Source organism: Amblyraja radiata, chromosome 30, assembly GCF_010909765.2.
Source record: "Amblyraja radiata isolate CabotCenter1 chromosome 30, sAmbRad1.1.pri, whole genome shotgun sequence".
NCBI classification, from domain to species: Eukaryota; Metazoa; Chordata; class Chondrichthyes; order Rajiformes; family Rajidae; genus Amblyraja; species Amblyraja radiata.
The window spans coordinates 3872657-3896570 of record NC_045985.1 but is presented as its reverse complement, the minus strand read 5'-3'; the positions used below and the strand labels follow the sequence as shown (position 1 = coordinate 3896570).

The window sequence follows — 23914 nt, the reverse complement described above, 5'->3', positions numbered from 1 at the left end:
CTTGGTCGGCATTATCGATTTGGGTTGAAGTACCTGTTTCCATTCTGTCTGACACTATGGGAAGGGCTGCATCCATGACCTCCATTGTCCTGGTTATGAGGCATTAATATGTTGGACACATCGGATCTTGGGAATTATTTAGTGTGCAACCCCTTTGGTTTCCAATTGAATTATTAATTGAGAAATACAGCATGGAAACTGGCCCGGACATAGACACAAAATGCTGCAATATTAGACAATAGACAATAGGTGCAGGAGTAGGCCATTCGGCCCTTCGAGCCAGCACCGCCATTCATTGTGATCATGGCTGATCATCCCCAATCAGTACCCCGTTCCTGCCTTCTCCCGATATCCCCCTATCTTTAAGAGCCCTATCTAGCTCTCTCTTGAAAGCATCCAGAGAACCTGCCTCCACCGCCCTCTGAGGCAGAGAATTCCACAGACTCACAGCTCTCTGTGAGAAAAAGTGTTTCCTTGTCTCTGTTCTAAATAGCTTACTCTTTATTCTTAAACTGTGGCCCCTGACATGAGACGAGGAAACACTTTTTATCGCTGCTTGCTAATTCATTTCACTGCACCTTACTGCATATGACAAGTACATTTGCCCCTTGAACCTTGAACCTTGAACAGCTGCAGAGAAGCTATCCTGAGTCTGGAGGTTGTTTAAGAAGGAACTGCAGATGCTGGAAAATCAAAGGTAGACAAAAATGCTGGAGAAACTCAGCGATTGAGGCAGTATCTATGGAGCGAAGGAATAGGTGACATTTCGGGTTGAGACCCTTCTTCAGACTGATGTGAGGGGGGGGAGGGCGGGAAGAAGAAAGGAAGAGTTGGAGACAGTGGGCTGAGGGAGATCTGAGAAGGGGAGGAGAAAGCAGGGACTACCTGAAATTGGAGAAGTCAATGTTCATACCGCTGGGGTGTAAACTGCCCAAGCGAAATATGAGGTGCTGCTCCTCCAATTTACGGTGGGCCTCACTCTGGACATGGAGGAGGCCTAGGACAGAAAGGTCAGATTCTGAATGGGAGTGGGAGTTGAAGTGCTGAGCCACCGGGAGATCAGGTAGGTTAATGCCTACTCCACACAGCAACATGCAAACTCCACACAGACAGCAGGGTCGAACCTGCGTCTCTTGCGCTGTGAGCATGAACCAACCTGATCTCCCGGTGGCTCAGCACTTCAACTTCCCCCTCCCATTCCGAATCCGACCTTTCTGTCCAGAGTCTGGAGGTGTGCGTTTTCACCCTTATGCACCACTTACCTAATGGGAGAGGGGGAAAGGGAGTGGCTGTGATTAGACTGGTCCCATGTTTTGTTGGACTAATTCAAGAGTATCTCACTTTTGTATCCACTCTCTGCACGATGGGGGAAATTACAGAGGCGAAATAACCTACAAACCCACACGTCTTTAAGATGTGGGAAGAAACCTGAGCACCCAGAGCAGTAGCGGACTGGGTCTAAAATTATTGGTTGCCAGGAGACAAAGGGGCCCTCCCACAACTACAATGCTATCATTTAACAGGGGCCCACTTGCCATCACTTGCTATCACTTCATCAGGGGCCCACTTGCCATCGGGCAAGCTGACACCCTGGCCAGTCCGCCACTGACCCAGAGAAAACCCACGTGGTCACGGGGAGAACATGCAAACTCCACACAGACAGCACCCAAGGTCAGGGTCGAACCTGCGTCACATGCGCTGTGAGGCAGCAACTGCACCAGCTGAGCCACAGCAACGTCCTGGTGCATTAATGGGTTCTACGCTAGTTCTAAACTGATATCCTCATTCTTTTGAGCGCCATTTATCCAAATGTTCATCTGTCCATTCTATCAACTGTTGCTTCCTGACCCACTGAGTTTGTGCAGCATTTTGTGTTCTGCTGCTACTTATTGTCTGTTTCCTGTTCTCATTTTCAGTTCTCCAATCTGCCTTACCCATCTCACATCTCAAACCTCTGAAGCTCGCTTCTTGAAGATTTAAAATCCCAATACGAGATTGAACGAAATCATTTTTAATACCTAAAGTGCATTCAGAAAGTATTCAGACCCCTTCACTTTTTCCACATTTTGTTATGTTACAGCCTAATTCTAAAATGGATTAAATTCTTTTTTTTCCCATCAATCTACACACAATACCACATAATAAAAAAGTGAAAACAGGTGTTTAGACATTTTTGCAAAGTAATTAAACAGAAATAATTGAAATATCACATTTACATAAGTATTCAGACCCTTTACTCAGTACTTTGTTGAGGCACCTTTGGCAGCGATTACAGCCTCAAGTCTTCTTGGGTATGACGCTACAAGCTTGGCACACCTGTATTTGGGTAATTTCTCCCATTCTTTTCTGCAGATCCACTCAAGCTCTGTCAGGTTGGATGTGGAGTGTCGATGCACAGCTATTTTCAGGTCCCTCCAGAGATGTTTGATCGGGTTCGTCCGGGCTCTGGCTGGGCCACTCAAGGACATTCACAGACTTGTCACAAAGCCACTCCTGCGTTGTCTTGGCTGTGTGCTTAGGGTCGTTGTCCTGTTGGAAGGTGAACCTCCACCCCAGTCTGAGGTCCAGAACGCTCTGGAGCAGGTTTTCATCAAGGATCTCTCGGTACTTTGCTCCGTTCATCTTTCCCTCGATCCTGTATCTCCCAGTTCCTGCCACTGAAAAACATCCCCACAGCATAATGCTGACTGCCACCAGCATGCTTCACCTTGATGAGCGGTGCCTGGTATCCTCAAGATATGACGCTCGGCATTTAGGCCAAAGAGCTCAATCTTGGTTTCATCAGACCAGAGAATCTTGTTTCTCATGGTCTGAGAGTCCTTTAGGTGCCTTTTGGTAAACTCCAAGCGGGCTGTCATGTGCCTTTTACTGAGGAGTGGCTTCCTTCTGGCCACCCTACCATAAAGGCCTGATTGGTGGAGTGTTGCAGATATAGTTGTCCTTCTGGAAGGTTCTCCCATCGCCACAGAGGAACTCTGGAGCTCTGTCAGAGTGACCATCGGGTTCTTGGTCACCTCCCTGACCAAGGACCTTCTCCCCCGATTGCTCAGTTTGGCCGGGCGGCCAACTGTATGAAGAGTCCTGGTGGTTCCAAATTTCTTCCATTTAAGAATGACAGAGGCCACTGTGCTCTTCAGGACCTGCAATGCTGCAGAAATTGTTTTATACCCTTCCCCAGATCCGTGTCTCGACACAATCCTGTCTCGGAGGTCTACGGCCAATTCCTCCGTCTTCATGGCTTGGTTTTTGCTCTGACATGCACTGTCAACCATGGGGCCTGATGTAGACAGGTGTGTGCCTTTCCAAATCATGTCCAATCAATTTAATTTACCACTGCTGGACTCCAATCAAGTTGTAGAAACATCTCAAGGATAATCAATGAAAACAGGATGAACCTAAACTCAATTTTGAGTGTCATAGCTAAGGGTCTGAATACTTATGTACATGTGATATTTCAGTTATGTATTTTTAATTACTTTGCAACAATCATTTAATAATCATATATGTTTCAATAAGAAACCCTCTCATCCTTCTAAACTCCAGAGTATACAAACCCAGCCGCTCCATTCTCTCAGCATATGACAGTCCCGCCATCCCGGGAATTAACTTTGTAAACCTACGCTGCACTCCCTCAATAGCAAGAATGTCATTCCTCAAATTTAGAGACCAAAACTGCGCACAATACTCCAGGTGTGGTCTCACTAGGGCCCTGTACAACTGCAGAAGGACCTCTATGCTCCTAAACTCAATATTCAGTTCCCAGCCCTGTTCCGCTTGCAGCCATGTCTCTGTAATTCCCACAACATCATACTTGCCAACTTGTAACCGAGCCTCAAGCTCATCCACTTTATTTCTAATACTTAGTGCATTCATATATAATACTTTAAATCCATTACTCACCTCACTTTTCACATCGATTCCTATTTCACTTGGCCATACTCTCCTATCCCTTCCTAAGCTTCCTGCCCCGTTAATCCTGCTGTCTTTCTTAACTTTTCTTATACTCACTTTCCCTTTAACTCCATCCTTATATCTCCAGTTTGTCCCCCCCCCCCCCCCCCCCACAATTTAGTTTAAACCCACCCATGTAGCAGTGGCAAACCTGCCTGCTAGAATACTCACCCTCCTCCTGTTCAAGTTCAAGTGAGTTTATTGTCATGTGTCCCTGATAGGACAATGAAATTCTTGCTTTGCTTCAGCACAACAGAATATTGTAGGCATTGACTACAAAACAGATCAGTGTGTCCATATACCACCAAATAAATATATACACACACGAATAAATAAACTGATAAAGTGCAAATAACAGATAATGGTTTATTAATGTTCAGAGTTTTGTCCGAGCCAGGTTTAACAGCCTGATTGCTGTGGGGAAGTAGCTATTCCTGAAACTGGATGTTGCAGTCTTTAGGCTCCTGTACCTTCTACCTGAAGGTAGCAGGGAGATGAGTGTGTGGCCAGGATGGTGTGGGCCTTTGATGATACTGCCAGCCTTTTTGAGGCAGTGACTGCGATAAATCCCCTCGATGGAAGGAAGGTCAGAGCCGATGATGGACTGGGCAGTGTTTACTACTTTTTGTAGTCTTTTCCTCTCCAGGGCGCTCAAATTGCCGAACCAAGCCACGATGCAACCGGTCAGCATGCTCTCTACTGTGCAACCCGTCCTTTTTGTACAATTCATCTTTCCCCAAAACAGATGCCAGTGGTCTAAGAATCTAAATCCCTGCTCCCCGCACCAGCTCCTCAGCCACACATTCAGACTCTCTATCTCCCTGTTCCTGCCCTCACCATGACAAGGACCTGCAAACTCTCCGGGAGCTCCGGTTTCCTCCTGCACTCCAAAGACCTACAGGATTATAAATTAATTGGCTTGGTGAAATTGTATATACACCCTAGTGTGTGTAAACAGTTGACAATAGACAATAGGTGCAGGAGGAGGCCATTCGGCCCTTCGAGCCAGCACCGCCATTCACTGTAATCATGGCTGATCATCCCCAATCAGTACCCCGTTCCTGCCTTCTCCCCATATCCCCTGACTCCACTATCTTTAAGAGCCCTATCTAGCTCTCTCTTGAAAGCATCCAGAGAACCGGCCTCCACCACCCTCTGAGGCAGAGAATTCCACAGACTCACAACTCTCTGTGAGAAAAAGTGTTTCCTCGTCTCCGTTCTAAATGGCTTACCCCTTATTCTTAAAATGTGTGGCCCCTGGTTCTGGACCCCCCCCCCCCCCAACATCTTGGTTTCTTAGTTTCTTGGTCCTCCAAAATATTCCAAATGGAATTGGAGGTGGTGGAGGGAAGACTTAAGCCAGAAAGAGTTTTTGGGAAGAAAGAGCTACCTTAAATTTAGTTGTATCTGGTTGGGAACATGTTTCCTGCCCCTAGCGTGTCCAAACCCTTAATAATCTTATATGTTTCAATAAGATATCCTCTCATCCTTCTAAACTCCAGAGTGTACAAGCCCAGCCGTTCCATTCTCTCAGCATATGACAGTCCGGCCATCCCGGGAATTAACCTGGTGAACCTACGCTGGGCTCCCTCAATAGCAAGAATGTCTGAAGAAGGGTCTCGACCCGAAACGTTGCCTATTTCCTTCGCCGCATAGATGCTGCCTCGCCCGCGGAGTTTCTCCAGCATTTTTTTGCCTGCCAGCAAGAATGTCCTTCCTCAATTTAGGATTTTGTAAGTGTGTGGGGATGGCTGGCTAGCGCGGACTCGGTGGGCCGAAGGGCCTGTTTCCGCGCTGTATCTCTAAACTAGACTAAACTAACCTCAAGTGACGATGGGACGCCGTGAAACTGTTCTGTGGAGGGTAGAGAGGAAACTTGTGGGCGGGCCGAGAGTTACATGGACATTCTCTCTCTCTGTCTCTACATCTAATTTCCATTCCTCAAAGTGCTTCCCTTTCCGATTACATCACGCCTCCCCTTATAACTCTTTTCTTTCCAAGTCCCAGCGTATATAAGGAGTGGATCTGCTGTGACCGAACACAAACACACAAACTCACACACACGGACTCGAGAGACAGACAGAGAAGCGACGAGTGAGAAGCAGCGAACTATCTACACAACGAGCATGGAACAAGACAAGATGTCGCTGGACGCGGAGAAGGGGACTGTCGTGGTGGTCAGAGAACCACGGGGTAGAGGCTGCTTCTGGCAGTCTCTCTGCGCTCTGGCGCTCCTCGCCTTGGTAACCCTCGCCACCTACACCATACTACATCAGATGAAGGCAGTCCCAACACAGGTGGTAAGTGACAGAGTTAGAGTGATCGTTCGTCCCCTACTCTCGCCCCGCTCCCCCCCTCTACAACAATCTTAGCTTAGCTTTGCTTAGACATACAGCGCGGAAACAGGCCCTTCGGCCCAGCGAGTCCGCGCCGACCAGCGATCCCTGCACACACACTTCGGGGGACAATTTACAATGTTACCGGGGCCGTTTAACCTAGAAACCCGTACGTCTTTAGAGTGTGGGAGGGGACCGGAGCAACCGGAGAAAACCCACGCGGGTCACGGGGAGAACGTGCAAACTCCGTACAGACAGCGCCCGTGGTCGGGATCGAACCCGGGTCTCTGGCGCTGCGAGGCGAGGCGGCAACTCTACCGGCCCGTTACTTGAGGAAGGGTCCCGTCCAGAAATATAGCCAATCTGAGATGCTTCCCCGGCACTTTGTGTCTGTCTTTGTAAACCAGCATCTGCAGTTCTTTGACTCTGCCAGCGAGAGAGTCTAGGACCAGAGGGCACAGCCTCAGAAAAAAAGGAGACGAGGAAAAATGTCTTTAGTCAGAGGGTGGTGGAGCCCAAGTCAATGGATATTTTTTTTAACCAGGATAGATAGATTCTGTCAGGTGTTTTTCATCCAGAGAGTTGCGAGTCGGTGGAATTCTCTGCCTCAGAGGGCTGTGGAAGCCGGTTCTCTGGACGCTTTCAAGAGAGAGCTAGATAGGGCTCTTAAAGATAGCGGAGTCAGGGGATATGGGGAGAAGGCAGGAACGGGGTACTGATTGTGGATGATCAGCCATAATCACATTGAATGGCGGTGCTGGCTGGAAGGGCCGAATGGTCTACTCCTGTACCTATTGTCTATTGTCTATAGTTATGGGGAGAAGGCAGGAGAATGGGGTTGTGTGGGGAAAGATAGATCAGCCACGATTGAATGGCGGAGGCGGGCCAAAGGGCCCAATTCTACTCAAGTTACATCGTGCACACTACGAAGACTGGCCCTTCGGCCCGCCTTGTCCATGCCGACCAAGTTGGCATATTGGCTAATTCCATTAGGGCCATAGTTGTCTAAACCTTTCCTATCCATACGTATGAATGCATTTTAAAAGATTACAATCCCAATCCTCGGGCGGTCATGGTGGCGCAGCGGTAGAGTTGCTGCCTCACAGCGAATGCAGCGCCGGAGACCCGGGTTCGATCCCGACTACGGGTGCTGTCTGTACGGAGTTTGCACGTTCTCCCCGTGACCTCCGAGATCATCGGTTTCCTCCCACACTCCAAAGACGCGCAGGTTTGTAGGTTAATTGGCTTGGTGCAAATGTAAAAATTGTCCCTAGTGGGTGCAGGATAGTGTTAGTGTGCGGGGATCGCTGGTCGGCGCGGACGGACCCGGTGGGCCGAAGGGCCTGTTTTCGCGCTGTATCTCTAAACTAAACTAAAATTGAATTATATCAACCTGTATAGCTTCCTCTGGCAGCTCGGTCCAGATAACCTCGCAGTGAAAATAACTGCTCCTGAGGTCCCTCTTAACCCCCCCCCCCCCCATTCCCCCACCCCACCACACCGACCCCCTCTTATCTTAAGCCTTACCTGAATAAGAAGGCTCTTAAATGTAGTTTTATCCCGCACCCCCAAAGACGTACAGGTTTGTGGGTTAAATGGCTTGGGAAAAATTGAACCACACAATTTATTTCCCCCCTCGGAGAATGAGAGAATTCTATAAGTTTGTATTGAGAATCCTTTACGCCTGGAGGGGAAATGGATCAAATGCTTTCGAGGCTTCTCTAACGCGAGTCCCGTTGAAGACCAGCTGTTTGTCACGGGTTGGCCCTGTCCAGACACGGCCTGTGTCCTGCAGACCCGGGCTGGAAGGGGTAGGGGGTTGATCTGGGCAAAATTACGTATTTTAACACTGTCTCGTTTGCCACAGGACGCGGCGCAGAGCTCGGAGATCGCATCTGCAAGCTTCCAGACAAGCGACGGTGAGTGTACCTTATACACACACAGAGAGTGTCTCACCTCGCTCCAGCGCTGTCTAGCCCCCCCCCCCCCCTCTTCCCCTCCACGCCACCTACTTCCTGCTCACTCTCCAGGTTCCTACTATCGTTTGCGTCCTTTCTTTCGCTGTCCCTTTACTAGAATGTTGCCTGGGTTTCAGCAACTAAGGTTGAACAAGTTAGGTCTTTATTCTTTGGAGCGCAGAAGGTTAAGGGAACACTTGATAGAGGTCTTTAAAATGATGAGAGGGATAGACAGAGTTGACGTGGATAAGCTTTTCCCATTGAGAGTAGGGAAGATTCAAACAAGAGGACATGACTTGAGAATTAAGGGACAGAAGTTTAGGGGAAACATGAGGGGGAACTTCTTTACTCAGAGAGTGGTAGCTGTGTGGAATGAGCTTCCAGTGGAAGTGGTGGAGGCAGGTTCGATTTTATAATTTAAAAATAAATTGGATAGGTATATGGACGGGAAAGGAATGGAGGGTTATGGTCTGAGTGCAGGTAGATGGGACTAGGTGAGAGTAAGTGTTCGGCACGGACTAGAAGGGCCGAGATGGCCTGTTTCCGTGCTGTGAATGTTATATGGTTATACGGTCTCTCTCTTTCCTGCCCAGTTCAATGCATCGTGGCTCCAGCCCCATTTCCCCTTTTAGGAATAAGGGGTAAGCCATTTCAAACGGAGATGAGAAAACACTTTTTCACACAGAGAGTTGTGAGCCTGTGGGTTTCTCTGTCTCGTTTTTAAGGGAGAGATAGATAGATTCTTGATCAGTGGAGCGGTGGTTCTCTGGATACTTTCACGAGGGAGCTAGATGTGGCTCTTAAAGACAGTGGAGTCAGGGGATATGGGGAGAAGGCAGGAACGGGGTACTGATTGGGGATGATCAGCCATGACCACATTGAATGGCGGTGCTGGCTCAAAGGGCCGAATGGCCTCCTCCTGCACCTATTGTCTATTGTCTATTGTCTATTCTCACTTCTTCCTTGTCTGAAGAAGGGTCTCGACCCGAAACGTCTCCCATTCCTTCTCTTCTGAGATGCTGCCCGTCCCGCTGAGTTACTCCAGCTTTTTTGTGGCTATCTTCTCTCACCCTCTCCTATTTTCGCTTCTCCCTTACCCCCCCCCCCCCCCCCCCCCCACCCCACACACACACACACACGTGCGTTTCGTTCAATTATCGGGTCAAGGCGACACCACAACTAATCCTCATGCTTTCTTCCCATCCAGATCTCGAACGGATCGTGAAGGAAGTGGTAAACGCGAAGAGGTCGAACATAGCTGCGCATGTCACAGGTGAGAGGCAGCGGGCAGCGGCGGGCAGTGGGAGGGGGGGGGGGGGAACATAGGAGGACCCGGCGTGAGGGGATCACAGTGGGGAAGGGGGTGGGGGGTGGAAGAACAACGGAAGACCCTGCGTGGGTAACTTTTTCGGCGTCCTTTATGTGGCGACTATTGCATACATTGGGCATGAAAGCATAGAGTTTCATTTGACTTTGCACACGTGACCATGAAGTATTCATTCATTTTTTCATTCACTCATTTATTCACTCATTCACACATTCATTAATTCATTAATTCGCTCATTCATTCCTACATTCACTAATTCGTTCATTAATTCATTCACTCACTCATTCATTTACTCATTCATTCATTCATTCATTCATTCATTCATTCATTCATTCATTCATTCATTCAATCACTCACTCACTCACTCATTCATTCACTCATTCATTCACTCGTTCACCCATTCATTCACTCATTCGTTCATTCACACATTCATTCATTCACTCATTCATTCATTCATTCACTCATTCATTCACTCATTCATTTATTCACTCATTCATTCATTCACTCATTCCTTCATTCATTCATTCACTCATTCATTCACTCATTCATTCCTTCATTCATTCACTCATTCATTCATTCATTCACTCATCCATTCCTTCATTCATTAATTCACTCATTCATTCATTCATTCACTCATTCATTCATTCACTCAGTCATTCATTCATTCACTCATTCATTCATTCACTCATTCATTCATTCATTCATTCATTCATTCATTCATTCATTCATTCACTCATTCATTCATTCAATCATTCATTCATTCATTCATTCATTCATTCATTCATTCATTCATTCATTCAATCATTCACTCATTCATTGACACATTCATTCATGCAATCATCCATTCATTCATCCATGCTCACGGTGCCTCTCCTCTCTTACAGCAACGAGTATCATCGAAGGCAAAGAGGTTGTCTGGCAGGACGAGGCAGACTCCACACTAACAGAAGGAATAGATTTCGAGAACAACGGGCTGGTGATCCGGACCGCCGGGCAGTACTTTGTCTACACCCAGGTGGTCTTTCATGGCAGAAGCTGCCAGGAGAAACCCACCTACCTGAGCCACAACATCTCCTCGCTCTCGGCCAGCTACCCAGATGAGAACCTGCTCCTGAAGGCCATCAAGTCCGTCTGCGAATACGGCCCTCACGGCGAACCATGGTACAAGACATCCTACCAGGGAGCCATCTTCCACTTCCTGGAGGGAGACCAGATCTACTCCAGGGTTACTGAGAAGGTGGTGAGCTTTGTGGACATTGCTCATGGGAAAACCTTCTTTGGTATATTCGCCTTGTGAGGAACCCAGATAAGAGCAACTAGGTGCGATGTTTCGACTGAAACAACAGTTTGAATGGCAGTGCTGGCTCGAAGGGCCGAATGGCCTACTCCTGCACCTATTGTCTATTGTCTATTGTCAAACACACAATGGGGCACATTGTCCTATACAGTAGCCTTTTGGGCATTCAATGCTTGGTTTAAGTCCAATATAAGCAGGTTTTTCTGTTTAATGGTTAAATGTTAATTTGTATTAAATTCGTTTTTTGTTCTTGTTGTAACAGGTATTCTTTAGGGTAATTACGCAGATAGTTCTAATATCTTCTTCTTGCGTATGTCGTGCACAGCCTAAAATTGTCTTTCAACTTGTTCTAATCGATTCTTATTTGATTGGGCACGCCAGGTTGATTGGATTCGTGGGCCACGTGAAGGTTGCAATCTCCCAACCCCGATTCTAATATCTACTAAGCAAAGTATCAGGTCTGATATTCAGGCTGTTTAGCTTTATGGCCAGTTATTGATCCTTGAGGGGACGGCATTGCAATCTCTCTCTGTAAAACACAAAGTGCTGGAGTAACTCAGCAGGGCAGGCAGCATCTCTGGAGGACATGGATGAAGCCACGTTTTGGGTCTGGACCTTCTCCAGACTCGGTCGGTCCCCTATGTTGGACCTCTATGGGTCCCCTCAATGGGCAAGTGCCTGCTGAGGCCCTGAGCTTCCTGGTTGGTGGGTGGACCCAGTCATACGCGCTACAGTTGACTTGATTTCCAAATCGCTAATTTGGTCCTGTTTTGGGGGAAGTTGCAACATTTGTTATTTGTAACTAGTTGTCTCCCACCCGACTAAAAATATCTGTGCACGATATGAGTCAGCTCTCCACTCAAAAAAATAGTCATTTGGGTCTACTTTCTGTGGCTGGGTTTTTTTCTTCCATGGGATGCCAGCTGCTTCTATCCATCCCTCTGGAATGTCCAGAGTGCTTCCTAAATTCTGTCGGCTCCAATGGAGTCAACATCTTCTCGTAGGCACCCGAGATCTTCAATCATCAGGTGATAACCCTGGAGAGAACATGTCCCATCTCACCCAGTGAGAACCTCAAACCAGAGTCACATGTCAACTGTGGCAATCGCCAGAATATAGAATTTATACAGGAAAAAGTCTCATCTGTTTAACGATGTCTATAGATATCAAAATCTGTATCTTGATGTATAATATTGATTTAAATTATTACTTGAATATATTTATTAATTGCTGCGATTATATTGTTATTTATTCTATTTATATAATTATTATCAGACTGTTAATAAAAGTATCTTAAGTATCATAACTGATTTCTCGAGGTTGGTTGTATAATCCTGAATTGAGTCCAGAGGCAGAGACTGAGGGGGATGGGGGGTGAGAGGAAGGGAGCTGGGAGAGGAAGTGGTTCATGGCTGTTCGAGTTTGGTTGGTTGCTTAGAGATATAGCGCGGAAACAGGCTACGTTTGCCCACCGAGTCCACGCCCGACCAGCGATCCCCGGACACTAGCACTAGCCTGCACATTGGGGACAATTTACAATCTTACACCAAACCCTACAAACCTGTACGTCTTTGGAGTGTGGGAGAAAACAGTAGAACCCGGAGAAAACCCACGCAGGTCATGGGAAGAAAACATGCTAACTCCGCGCAGACAGCGCCCGTCCCCGGGATCGAACCCGGGACTCTGGCGCCGAGAGACAGCAACACAACCGCTGCGCCCTCCTTCAGATGCGGTCCAACACCGCCACCAGGCGTCGGAGAGCGGGACGCGACTTCGTGTCCAGAGCAGCCGCAGGCGGATAATTTTCCACGGCTCCACGGCACCACCAGCCGGTAGAAATCGGGATTGCCAACGTGTGTTAGTTGGTGGATGTGTGCAGGGAGGTGTCAGGCGAGGCAGCTGTTTGCTTCCACCACCTCTAACATCTTCTCTATCCAAGGCTGCGGAGAGTGGTGGACTCAGACCGGTCCATCACGGCCACAGCCACAGCCACCCCCCACCATCGAAAGCACCTACACCAGGCGCAGCCTCAAGGAGGCGGCATCTATCATCAAGGACAACCACCAAAGGTAGACACAAAATGCTGGAGTAACTCAGCGGGTGAGGCAGCTCTCCCATCATTGGGGTAGATGAGGTTATCCACTTTGGTAGCAAAAACAGGAAGGCAGATTACTATCTAAATTGTGTCAAATTGGGGAAAGGGGAAGTCCAGCGGGATCTGGGGGTCCTTGTTCATCAGTCAATGAAAGTAAGCATGCAGGTACAGCAGGTAGTGAAGAAAGCGAATGGCCTGTTGCCCTTCATAACAAGAGGAGTTGAGTATAGGAGAAAAGAGGTCCTTCTGCAGTTGTACAGAGCCCTAGTGAGACCACACCTGGAGTATTGTGAGCAGTTTTGGTCCCCTAATTGGAGGAAGGACATTATTGCTATTGAGGGAGTGCACCGTAGGTTCACAAGGTTAATTTCCGGGATGGCGGGACTGTCATATGCTGAGAGAATGGAGCAGCTGGGCTTGTACACTCTGGCGTTTAGAAGGATGAGAGGATATCTTATTGAAACATATAAGATTATTCAGAGTTTGGACACACGAGAGGCGGGAAATATGTTCCCGATGTTGTGGGAGTCCAGAACCAGGGACCACAGTTTAAGAATAAGGGGTAGGCCATCTAGAACGGAGACGAGGAAAAACTTTTTCACACAGAGAGTTGTGAGCCTGTGGAATTCTTTGCCTGGGCGGTGGAGGCCGGTTCTCTGGATGCTTTCAAGAGAGAGGGCTCTTAAAGATAGCGGAGTCAGTGGATATGGGGAGAAGGCAGGAACTGGGTACTGATTGTGGATGATCACATTGAATGGCGGTGGTGGCTCGAAGGGCTGAATGGCCTACTCCACCTATTGTCTATTGTCTATCTATGTACCAGTCTAATCATTGGGATAGTCTCTGCCTCAACTACCTCCTCTGGCAGCTTGTTCCATACACCCACCACCTTTTGTGTTAAAATTCTTATTAAATCCTTCCCCCTTCTCCTTAAACCTTTGTCCTCTGGTCCTCGATTCACCTACTGTGGGCAAGAGACTCTGTGCATCTACCCGATCTATTCCTCTCGTGATTTTATACACATCTATAAGATCACCCTTCTTCCTCCTGTGCTCCATGGAATAGAGACCCAGCCTACTCAACCTCTCCCTATAGCTCAGTGGCTCTAGTTGTGGCAACATCCTCGTAAATCTAGAGAGAGAAATGGAGACAAGGAATCTCGGATCCAGACAAGGAGCAGACAGAGAGAGAAACAGGAGGAACGGAGAAATGAGAGACACAGATAGACACAGTTCACTGTTTATTTCACTCTTCCCACATTTACATTCCCCCTGGTTTTATTTCCGCGCTCACTGGGGTTTGTTTCACGACGCGGAATTTGGGGATTAAATGGGAGCCGTTCGTTCAGCGCCGACCTGTTGTCCACCGGGTTTCTGCCCCACAGCCCCTGAGCCCCGCTCCTGACGCCGGTCCCGGGACCCGACCTTTTTGCACACCCGGAGCGGAACCGGAGCAGATTCGCAGCCACTGGTTTTTATGCCAAGTCGCGAAGAAAGGATAAAGTTTCTCCGTGAATTTATTCCCAGTGAAGGTGTGGAGATGGGACTTGGTGTCCGCGTCGTAAAATGAAACTGTCCCGGACTCGTAACTGAGATAAACTCCCACCCTCCCGGGGATGGGACGGGCGGGGAGAGGGGATCGAGGAGAGGTGAATGCATCAAACCCGTCACCACACCGCTCGATGATCCAGACTCCTGTCTCCGGGGTCAGTGTGACCCGTCTCTTCCTCTCCACAGACTCTGCGGCGACTCCCAGACTCCAGCCCCGACACCCCGCCACCTCCACCTCCCAGTAATGTCTCCCCGATGTGAATCCCTCCGATCCCAGCACACACTGCCAGCCTGTAAACCTCTTCCCGGTGTTAGGGAGACTCCTCTCGGTCCGGGTCAGTCTCATCCTCTTCCGATCCTCAGACACCTGGAGCCGCGGATGCGCTGTTTTCACATCCAGGGTGACGGAGACTGGGGGGAGAATCAGAGAATCAGAGAGTCCCCGGGGGTCGGGGGGAGGCTCGGGCACAGGCGGGCGGACATCTGATACCTTGCCCGGGGCTTCACCCACAACAACATCGGGTGGATAACAGACATTTATCCGGGTGTTTTTAGCCAGGGATGGAGAGGGGAATTTCGGGAGGCGAGGGGGAGGGTGTACGGGGAGGACGAGTGCGGAGAGTGGGGAGGATTGCGAGATTGCGGTGTGGATGGAGGAATGAAGCGGGCTATTCACATGTGGAGGCAGATCGGAGCAAGAGGAGGATAAATGCGTGGCTGAAGGACTGGTGCAGAGGGCAGGGATTCAAGTTTCTGGATCATTGGGACTTCTTTTGGGGAAGGTGTGACCTGTAGAGAAAGGACAGGTTGCACTTGAACCCGAGGGAGACCAATATCCTGGCGGGGAAATTTGCAAAGGCAACTGGGGAGACTTTAAACTAGAATGGTTGGGGGGAGGGACTCAAATAGAGAAAACTAGTAGATTGAGTGTGAGGCAGGAGGCAGAGAAGGGAAGTACTCGGACACAAGGGGAAAAGAAGAAAAAGGAAATAAACAGAGAATAAGAGGCGGGGGTTTCTTAAATGTGCATATTTTAATGCTAGGAGCATTGTAAGAAAGGTGGATGAGCTTAGAGCCTGGATTGGCACCTGGAAGTATGATGTTGTGGCGATCAGTGAAACATGGTTGCAGGAGGGCTGTGATTGGAAACTAAATATTCCAGGATTTTGTTGCTTTACGTGTGATAGAATTGGAGGGGCAAGAGGTGGAGGTGTTGCATTGCTCGTCAGGGAAGATATTACAGCAGTGCTTTGGCAGGATAGATTGAAGGGCTCATCTAGGGAGGTTATTTGGGTGGAACTGAGAGTGGGAAAGGTGTAGCAACACTTATAGGGGTGCATTATAGACCGCCAAATGGGGAGCGAGAATTGGAAGAGCAAATATGTAAGGAGATAGCAGATATTAGTAGTAAGCACAAGGTAGTGATTGTGGGAGATTTCAATTTTCCACACATAGACTGGGAAACACATTCTGAAAATGGGCTGGATGGTTTGGAGTTTGTAAAATGTGTGCAGGATAGTTTTTTGCAGCAATACGTAGAGGTGCCTACTAGAGGAGGGGCAGTGTTGGACCTCCTGTTAGGAAATGAGACGGGACAGGTGGCGGAGGTATGCGTTGGGGGGCAGTTCGGGTCCAGTGATTACAATACCATTAGTTTCAATATAATTATGGAGAGGGTCAGATCTGGACCTAGGGTTGAGATTTTTGATTGGAGAAAGGCTAACTTTGATGAGATGCGAAATTATTTAAAAGGAGTGAATTGGGACATTTTGTTTTATGGGAAGGACGTAGAAGAGAAATGGAGGACATTTAAAGGGGAAATTTTAAGAGTAGAGAATCTTTATGTCCCTGTTCGGTTGAAAGGAAACAGTAAAAATTGGAAAGAGCCCTGGTTTTCAAAGGAAATTGGACACGTGGTTCGGAAAAAGAGTGAGATCTACAATAATTATAGGCAGCATGGAGTAAATGAGGTGCTTGAGGAGTATAAGGAATGTAAAAAGAATCTTAAGATATAAATTAGAAAAGCTAAAATAAGATATGAGGTTGTTTTGGCAGGTAAGGTGAAAGTAAATCCAAAGGGTTTCTACAGCTATATTAATAGCAAAAGGATAACGAGGGATAACATTGGTCCGTTAGAGAGACAGAGTGGACAGCTATCTGCAGAGCCAAAAGGGATGGGGGAGATATTGAACAATTTCTTTTATTCGGTATTCACCAAGGAGAGGGATATTGAATTATGTGAGGTAAGGGAAAATAGTAGAGTAGCTATGGATACTATGAGATTCAAAGAAAAAGAAGTACTGACACTTTGGAAAAATATAGAAGTGGATAAGTCTCCAGGTCCTGACAGGATATTCCCTAGGACATTGAGGGAAGTTAGTGTAGAAATAGCAGGGGCTATGACAGAAATATTTCAAATGTCATTAGAAACGGGAATAGTGCCGGAGGATTGGCGTACTGTGCATGTTGTTCCATTGTTGAAAAAGGGTTCTAGGAGTAAACCTAGCAATTACAGACCTGTTAGTTTGACTTCAGTGGTGGGCAAATTAATGGAAAAGATACTTAGAGATAATATATATAAGCATCTGGTAAAACAGCGTCTGATTAGGAACAGTCAACATGGATTTGTGCCTGGAAGGTCATGTTTGACTAAACTTCTTAAATTTTTTGAAGAGGTTACTAGGGAAATTGATGAGGGGAAAGCAGTGGATGTTGTCTATATGGACTTTTGTAAGGCCTTTGACAAGGTTCCTCATGGAAGGTTGGTTAAGAAAGGTCAACTGTTGGGTATAAATGCAGGAGTAGCAAGATGGATTCAACAGTGGCTGAATGGGAGACGCCAGAGAGTGATGGTGGATGGCTGTTTGTCAGGTTGGAGGCAGGTGACGAGTGGGGTGCCTCAGGGATCTGTGTTGGGTCCAATGTTGTTTGTCATGTACATCAATGATCTGGATGAATGTGTGGTCAATTGGATTAGTAAGTATGCAGATGATACCAAGATAGGGGGTGTTGTGGATAATTAAGTAGATTTCCAAAGTTTACAGAGAGATTTAGGCCATTTGGAAGAATGGGCTGAAAGATGGCAGATGGAGTTTAATGCTGATAAGTGTGAGGTGCTACATCTTGGCGGGACAAATCAAAATAGGACGTACATGGTAAATGGTAACAAATTGAGGAATGCAGTTGAACAGAGGGATCTGGGAATAACTGTGCATAGTTCCCTGAAGGTGGAATCTCATGTAGATAGGGTGGTGAAGAAGGCTTTTGGTATGCTAGCCTTTATAACTCAGAGCATTGAGTATAGAAGTTGGGATGTAATGTTAAAATTGTACAAGGCATTGGTGAGACCAATTCTGGAGTATGGGGTACAATTTTGGTCGCCCAATTATAGGAAGGATGTCAACAATATAGAGAGATTACAGAGGAGATTTACTAGAATGTTGCCTGGGTTTCAACGACTAATTTACAGAGAAAGGTTGAATAAGTTAGGTCTTTATTCTCTGGAGCGCAGAAGGTTAAGGGGGGACTTGATAGAGGTTTTTTAAATGATGAGAGGGATATACAGAGTTGACGTGGATACGCTTTTCCCACTGAGAGTAGGGAAGATTCAAACAAGAGGACATGACTTGAGAATTAAGGGACAGAAATTTAGGGGTAACATGAGGGGGCACTTCTTTACTCAGAGAGTGGTAGCTGTGTGGAATGAGCTTCTAGTGGAAGTGGTGGAGGCAGGTTCGATGTTATCATTTAAAAATAAATTGGATAGGTATATGGATGAGAAGGGAATGGAGGGTTATGGTCTGAGTGCAGGCAGATGGGAATAGGGGAAAATAATTGTTCGGCACGGACTTGTAGGGCCGAGATGGACTGTTTCTGTGCTGTAATTGTTATATGGTTATATGGTTATATTGAGGCGAGTGACAATAGACTATAGACAATGGGTGCAGGAGTAGGCCATTCGCCCCCATCGAGCCAGCACCGCCATTCAATGTGATCAAGGCTGATCATTCCCAATCAGTACCCCGTTCCTGCCTTCTCCCCATATCCCCTGACTCCGCTATCTTTAAGAGCCCTATCTAGCTCTCTCTTGAAACCATCCAGAGAACCGGCCTCCACCGCCCACTGAGGCAGAGAATTCCACAGACTCACAACTCTCTGTGAGAAAAAGTGTTTCCTCGTCTCCGTTTTAAATGGCTTACTCCTTATTCTTAAACTGTGTGGCCCCTGGTTCTGGACTCCCTCAACATCGGGTACATGTTTCCTGCCTCTGATGACCTGCCCCTGTTTCTTTGAGTGGAGGGTGAGAGAGAGGGAGGGGTGGCTTGGACCATGGCAGGAAGCAGAGGGTGAATGATCGGGTGTTGGACAGAATGTGTGGGGACTTGTGGTTGTAGGGTCGCTGAAAGAGAGGGGATTCACGGGTGGATTTGATGGGTGTGTACAACTAAGAACACACTGATCTCATTGTGAACCAATATATGAACTTCACTGATTACTAAAATACATTATAAACAAGAACAGAGGAAACTGGACATGTTTTACCTCGCTTAATGGCAGATGTTTCTCTCCACAGCACGTTCATCAAAAAGTGGTGATCGAATTTTTCAATCGGCAACGCAGCGTCTGTCACTGAGAGTGTTTTATCTTCATCACTAACCCTGCAAATATTTAGCAGCTGGTTATAGACTGAGCTTAACACATTTTTTGAGCTGTTCTACACAAACATGCAGTGTTTCAGTCAAGAGCATGTCTTACCTCCTCTTCACACCAGCTTCCTCCTGCAAGAAATAAAACTCAAATCTTGAGTAGACTGAGACGGGACATCCACATCCCGACAGCAGAAGTTTCACACAAATTACAACAAGCCCCAGAAATGTTCCATTGCCCAACATTTATTGTCATTGTCACAGAGACAGAAATTGGATATTGCCGTCGAGTTTCTACAAGTGTATTAACTGCAAAATAATAACTAGGGGGAGAATAGGTCTCTTTAAGAGCAAAAGAATAATTTAGGAAAGAATAGGTCCCCTTAAGTGCTGGCGACCTTAAAGCATGTTAAGGTGAATAAATCACAGGGGTTGATTAAGTGTATCCGTGAGCATGATAATTAAGCTGCCTTTAACAGATCGGTTTAACACCACAAAATTATTTCCCACTAAAGAGGAACATACGACAAACTTTCCACGTGATCTTTTCTTTCCTGGAAATTTTCCATCTTTTTGGGGAAATATCAAACAGCCACTAACTCAGTGACAAGATCACAGTAACTCATCCCTAGGAGACTGCAGGCAGTGCAGAGATCCCACAGATTATGCAGGAGGACATTTAGTTTGGGAACAGCAGCAGCACAGCTCTGGAACAGGGGGAACATTTACCCAGTTCTGAATTAGTGGCAAATGATGCATTTATTTCAGAAATGTCACCCCACCATTTTGTGACTGTGCACTTTCACTTCACCAAACTGTAGTGTAACCCCTCACCTTCAGAAACACCAGACTGTCTTTTTGATCCAGCTGTTGCTTCAACTTTAAGAGTTTCTCATGAATGGAACTTAAATTGTATTGAATCTTTCTAAGATTTGTCTCCATTGTATTTAGAATCTTCTTCTCTTCCTCCCGGATATCTGCCGGTGCGCGCTGCTTTTTCTCAGTGAGAATCTGGTGCAGTTCAGCAAACTGGGATGTGATCTTGGACTGAAGGTTGTGTGACTCTTCCTGTGAAATGAAAGGTGAAGAACAATATATAATGTCACTGGTTGTGTTTCCTCACGACTTTGACCGTGACATTTGCCCTGTGCATTGTTATACTAGCGTTAGCAATTCAATAGTTTGTCGAACCCGCTCACCAGAACTAGGATACAGCAGCACTACTTGTGTCACTGCGCTGCCCTATTATTACACGCTTCACAGGGATCAAACCTACACAAGATCAGGAAATCGAAACTGGAAAGCCTCACCAGAACTCCAGAAATCTTCTGTTTCTGTTGCTGCTCCATTCGCTGGATCCCTGATTCCTTTTTGGTGAGAGACTGGATGGAATATTTCACCTGATCCTGTGATTGTGATTGAAAATCAGAGAATTAAATTGTTGATCAATATAGAATAAATTAAAATGATGTGATTAAATTCAGTTTGCATTTACCTTGTAGGTTTCAACAGCTTCTTTAACCGGCATGAAGCTGTGAGACTTGTGTTCCCGCCCAGCTGCACAAACCACACAGATCAGTATCTTGTCCGTTTCACAAAACAGCTTCAGTTCTTCCTGATGTTCCTCGCACTGAAGTTTACTTTCCTTCTTTGTCTGATTCAGGCTCAGTGTTCGAGCTTTCTCAGACAGTCTAACCAAGGCTCGATTCACCCTGAGGGCGCGGTCTGTAAACTCCTCTCTACATTCCGGGCAGGAGTTTCTCGCCTCCCTGTCCCAACTCTGTGTGATACAGGAGCGGCAGAAGTTGTGCCCACACTCCAGTGACACAGGATCGGTGAGGAAATCCAGGCAGATGGGACAAACTACCTCCTCGGTCCAACTCACGAACCTGTCTTTCGCAGCCATGTTAAGTCCGCCCCTCTCTGTTAAATCCTCCACTTCCTGGTTCAAAATGTTTTCCACTGCGCGCTGCCGTCTCGGGGGGATGAATGTTATTGGGCTGCAAGTGTTCAGTGTTCAGTGTCCTGGCCACTCCCAACTAATCACACGAGGGAGGAGTCAGTTAGACATTAAACCGGCCTGAATATAGACGAAAGTGCAGAATTTGGGTGGATGCAGTCTCTTGCCCAGAGTGTGGGAATCGAGGACCAGCCAAAGGTTCAAAGTGAAGGGGAAAAGTTGCTAAGAATCCGAGGGGTAACTTTTCCACACAAAGGATGTTGGGTTTATGGAACAGGCTGCCAGAGGAGGTATGTGTAGGAAGGAACTGCTGATGCTGGTTTGAACCGAAGATAGCAACAACAGCTGGAGTAACTCAGCGGGACAGGCAGCATCTCTGGAGAGAAGGAATGGGTGATGTTTGCGGTCGAGACCCTTCTTCAGATAGACGCCACAGCAGATAGTTGAGGCTGGGACTATCCCATCGTTTAAAAAATAAACAGTTAAATTGATAGGACAGGGTTGGGAGGATATGGACCAAGCGCAGGCAGGTGGGAATGGTGTAGCTGGGACATGTTGGCCGGTGTGGGCGAGTTGGGCCGAAGGGCCTGTTTCCACACTGTATCATTCTGTGACTCTAGACTGACACAACGTGCTGGAGTAACTCAGCGGGTCATAGAAATATAGAAAACACGTGCAGGAGTAGGCCATTCGCACCCTCGAGGCGGCGCCGCCATTCAATATGGTCACGGCTGATCATCTAAAATAGTAAGATTAAACGAGAACTTACCAGTTTGAAGTTTGATCTGTATTTTATGAGGAGTTACGATGAGGGTATTACGTGAAGAACCCGCTCATTGCGCAGGCGCGGCATACTTCCAAGCAGCGGTGTGGAATCACAGATAGACACAGTTATTTTGAAGTAAACATAGTAAAGATAAGGAGACATCAATTTATTAGTTTGATCCATATAATGAGGGTGGGAGCGGAGGGCACGTAATACCCTCATCGTAACTCCTCATAAAATACAGATCAAACTTCAAACTGGTAAATTCTCGTTTAATCTTACTATTTTACTTCGGAGTCACGTGAAGATTTCAAAGCTCTGTGATTTCAAACCGTGTAACAGTTTCATTTCACTCACTGCCGAAGTTCTTGAGGGAGGAAGTGTTATCGTAATGAACCAATGAGTCTATTTGTAGAAAAACACAATGGTATTTTTTAAACAATAACAACAAAGAATTAAGTTGCTCCCCTGGGCTTAAATTAAATATTTGCTGTTCGTAAATAAACCAGGTTTTGCCAACGGCTTATTATAAAATTTCTGAACGGTCTTTTCCCTTCCCTTCCCTTCCCACCATCCTGCTGTAGCCAGGATGTGGTCTATAGGCATGTCCATTCTTTAGCTGTCGACATGGATACTGCCCTGGTGGAATAAAATTTGTACATGTTAGTGTTTATCCCAGCAGTTTCTAGCACCTGCTTGAGCCATCTCGCAATGGTTTGGCTCGTACCCCACCATAAGGTTTTTGTGCCTGACCCACAAGGCTTTTCATCTCCCTCGAATATTCTGGTTGTGTCTATGTAGGATAGTAGGTGGGTCATGGCACATAACCGTGGTTCTGGTGGGTAAGCCACGACTGGATTAGGTGTTCCTGGGCTGCTCTGTTTGACCAGTCGCTGGATAACGACAGATCTGGTCTGGAGCTGTGATCATGTTGTCCAGTCGCAATGGGTGTAGTGACTGGACCCTCTGAGCGGATACAAGTGCCATCAACATGAGCGTCTTTAGTGTAGCTTGCTCGAGGCCGGGGGATCTGGCTGGTGGCCATTCCCTGAGATATGTCAGGACCACACTGATATCCCAAATATGGGTATACCTGGGCTTAGGGCTTGATATTGTAAACGCCCTTCATCAGTTTTACCACCAGTGGATGGGATCCCATCGCCTGTTGTCCTGGCGCTGGTTTGAGATAAGCAGAAAGAGCACTCTGCGCTGTGTTGATGGCACTGTAGCTGATCCCTACATCGTGGTGTAGATGGCCAGGAACTCCAGTATGTTGGTGGCTGTAGCTGTTGCGTATGTTGTCCCTGTTTCCTGGCAGTACTTCTCCCTTTTTTGATGCTGGTTAAGTACTGCCTCTTGGTGGATGTTCGAAGGGATGCCGACATGGTGGTGATGGTTTGTTTGGACAATCCCAGTTCCAGGTAAGGTCTGTTCAAACTTGCAACCCAGGCGTTTAATTTTCTCATGGCATGAGTGTTTAGCTTACCTGGTAGGTAAGTAGCTGATAGCCAAATATGTCTTTCGACACACCATTGCCAAATCATGTTGACCAATTTGTCGCATGATAATGATTTTATGCCACCCATATGGATAATATAAGCCATCACCGTAGTATTTATCAATTTGTAACCGAACATGCAAGTGCTGCATATTAGATACATATGCTTTTAAACCATAAAAGGCGCCCAACATCTCTAGATAGTTAATGCCCAGTGTAAGTAGTAATGACGACTCTAGGTTAGTCCATCTACCACTTGTGCTGGATATGGAGTTAGTCGCTCCCCAGCCTTGAGCACTGGCATCTCTTTGAATAACTAAAGTAGGGTCAGTGATAAAGATAGGGCTGAAACTGTGCCAGAAACTAAACGTTTTCTGCCCACCACTGTAGCTCTGATATTGCTTCAGTGGGTAAGTTCATGACACGATCATAATAATAATAATAATACATTTTATTTATGGGCGCCTTTCAAGAGTCTCAAGGACACCTTACAAAAATTGAGCATGTATAGGAAAAACATGTAAGGGGAA

At 46.9% G+C, this 23914-nt stretch overlaps 1 protein-coding gene and 1 long non-coding RNA gene across 2 annotated transcripts; one reads left to right on the top strand and one right to left on the bottom strand.

The window, feature by feature from the left end:
- The first annotated feature begins 9665 nt into the window (after positions 1–9665).
- Positions 9666–10961, top strand: LOC116989908 (tumor necrosis factor-like). The gene is made up of 2 exons (XM_033047463.1): positions 9666–9690; positions 10457–10961. Exons 1-2 carry the CDS (start codon positions 9666–9668, stop codon positions 10867–10869), a joined length of 438 nt encoding a protein of 145 aa, XP_032903354.1. The 3' UTR covers positions 10870–10961.
- Positions 10962–20171: 9210 nt separating this feature from the next.
- Positions 20172–20716, bottom strand: LOC116989818. The gene is made up of 3 exons (XR_004416324.1): positions 20656–20716; positions 20471–20566; positions 20172–20228 (listed from the first exon to the last, which is right to left on the bottom strand). It is a non-coding gene; the product is annotated as an uncharacterized LOC116989818 (long non-coding RNA).
- Positions 20717–23914: the final 3198 nt, after the last annotated feature.

What these genes read in the sequence shown, in the direction of transcription:
- LOC116989908 (XM_033047463.1), top strand. Translation starts at nt 9,666, where the DNA reads ATGTGGCGACTATTGCATACATTGG. An exon ending in GCGACTATTGCATACATTGG is followed by an intron (nt 9,691 to 10,456) that starts GCATGAAAGCAT and finishes CCTCTCTTACAG; the next exon opens with CAACGAGTATCATCGAAGGC.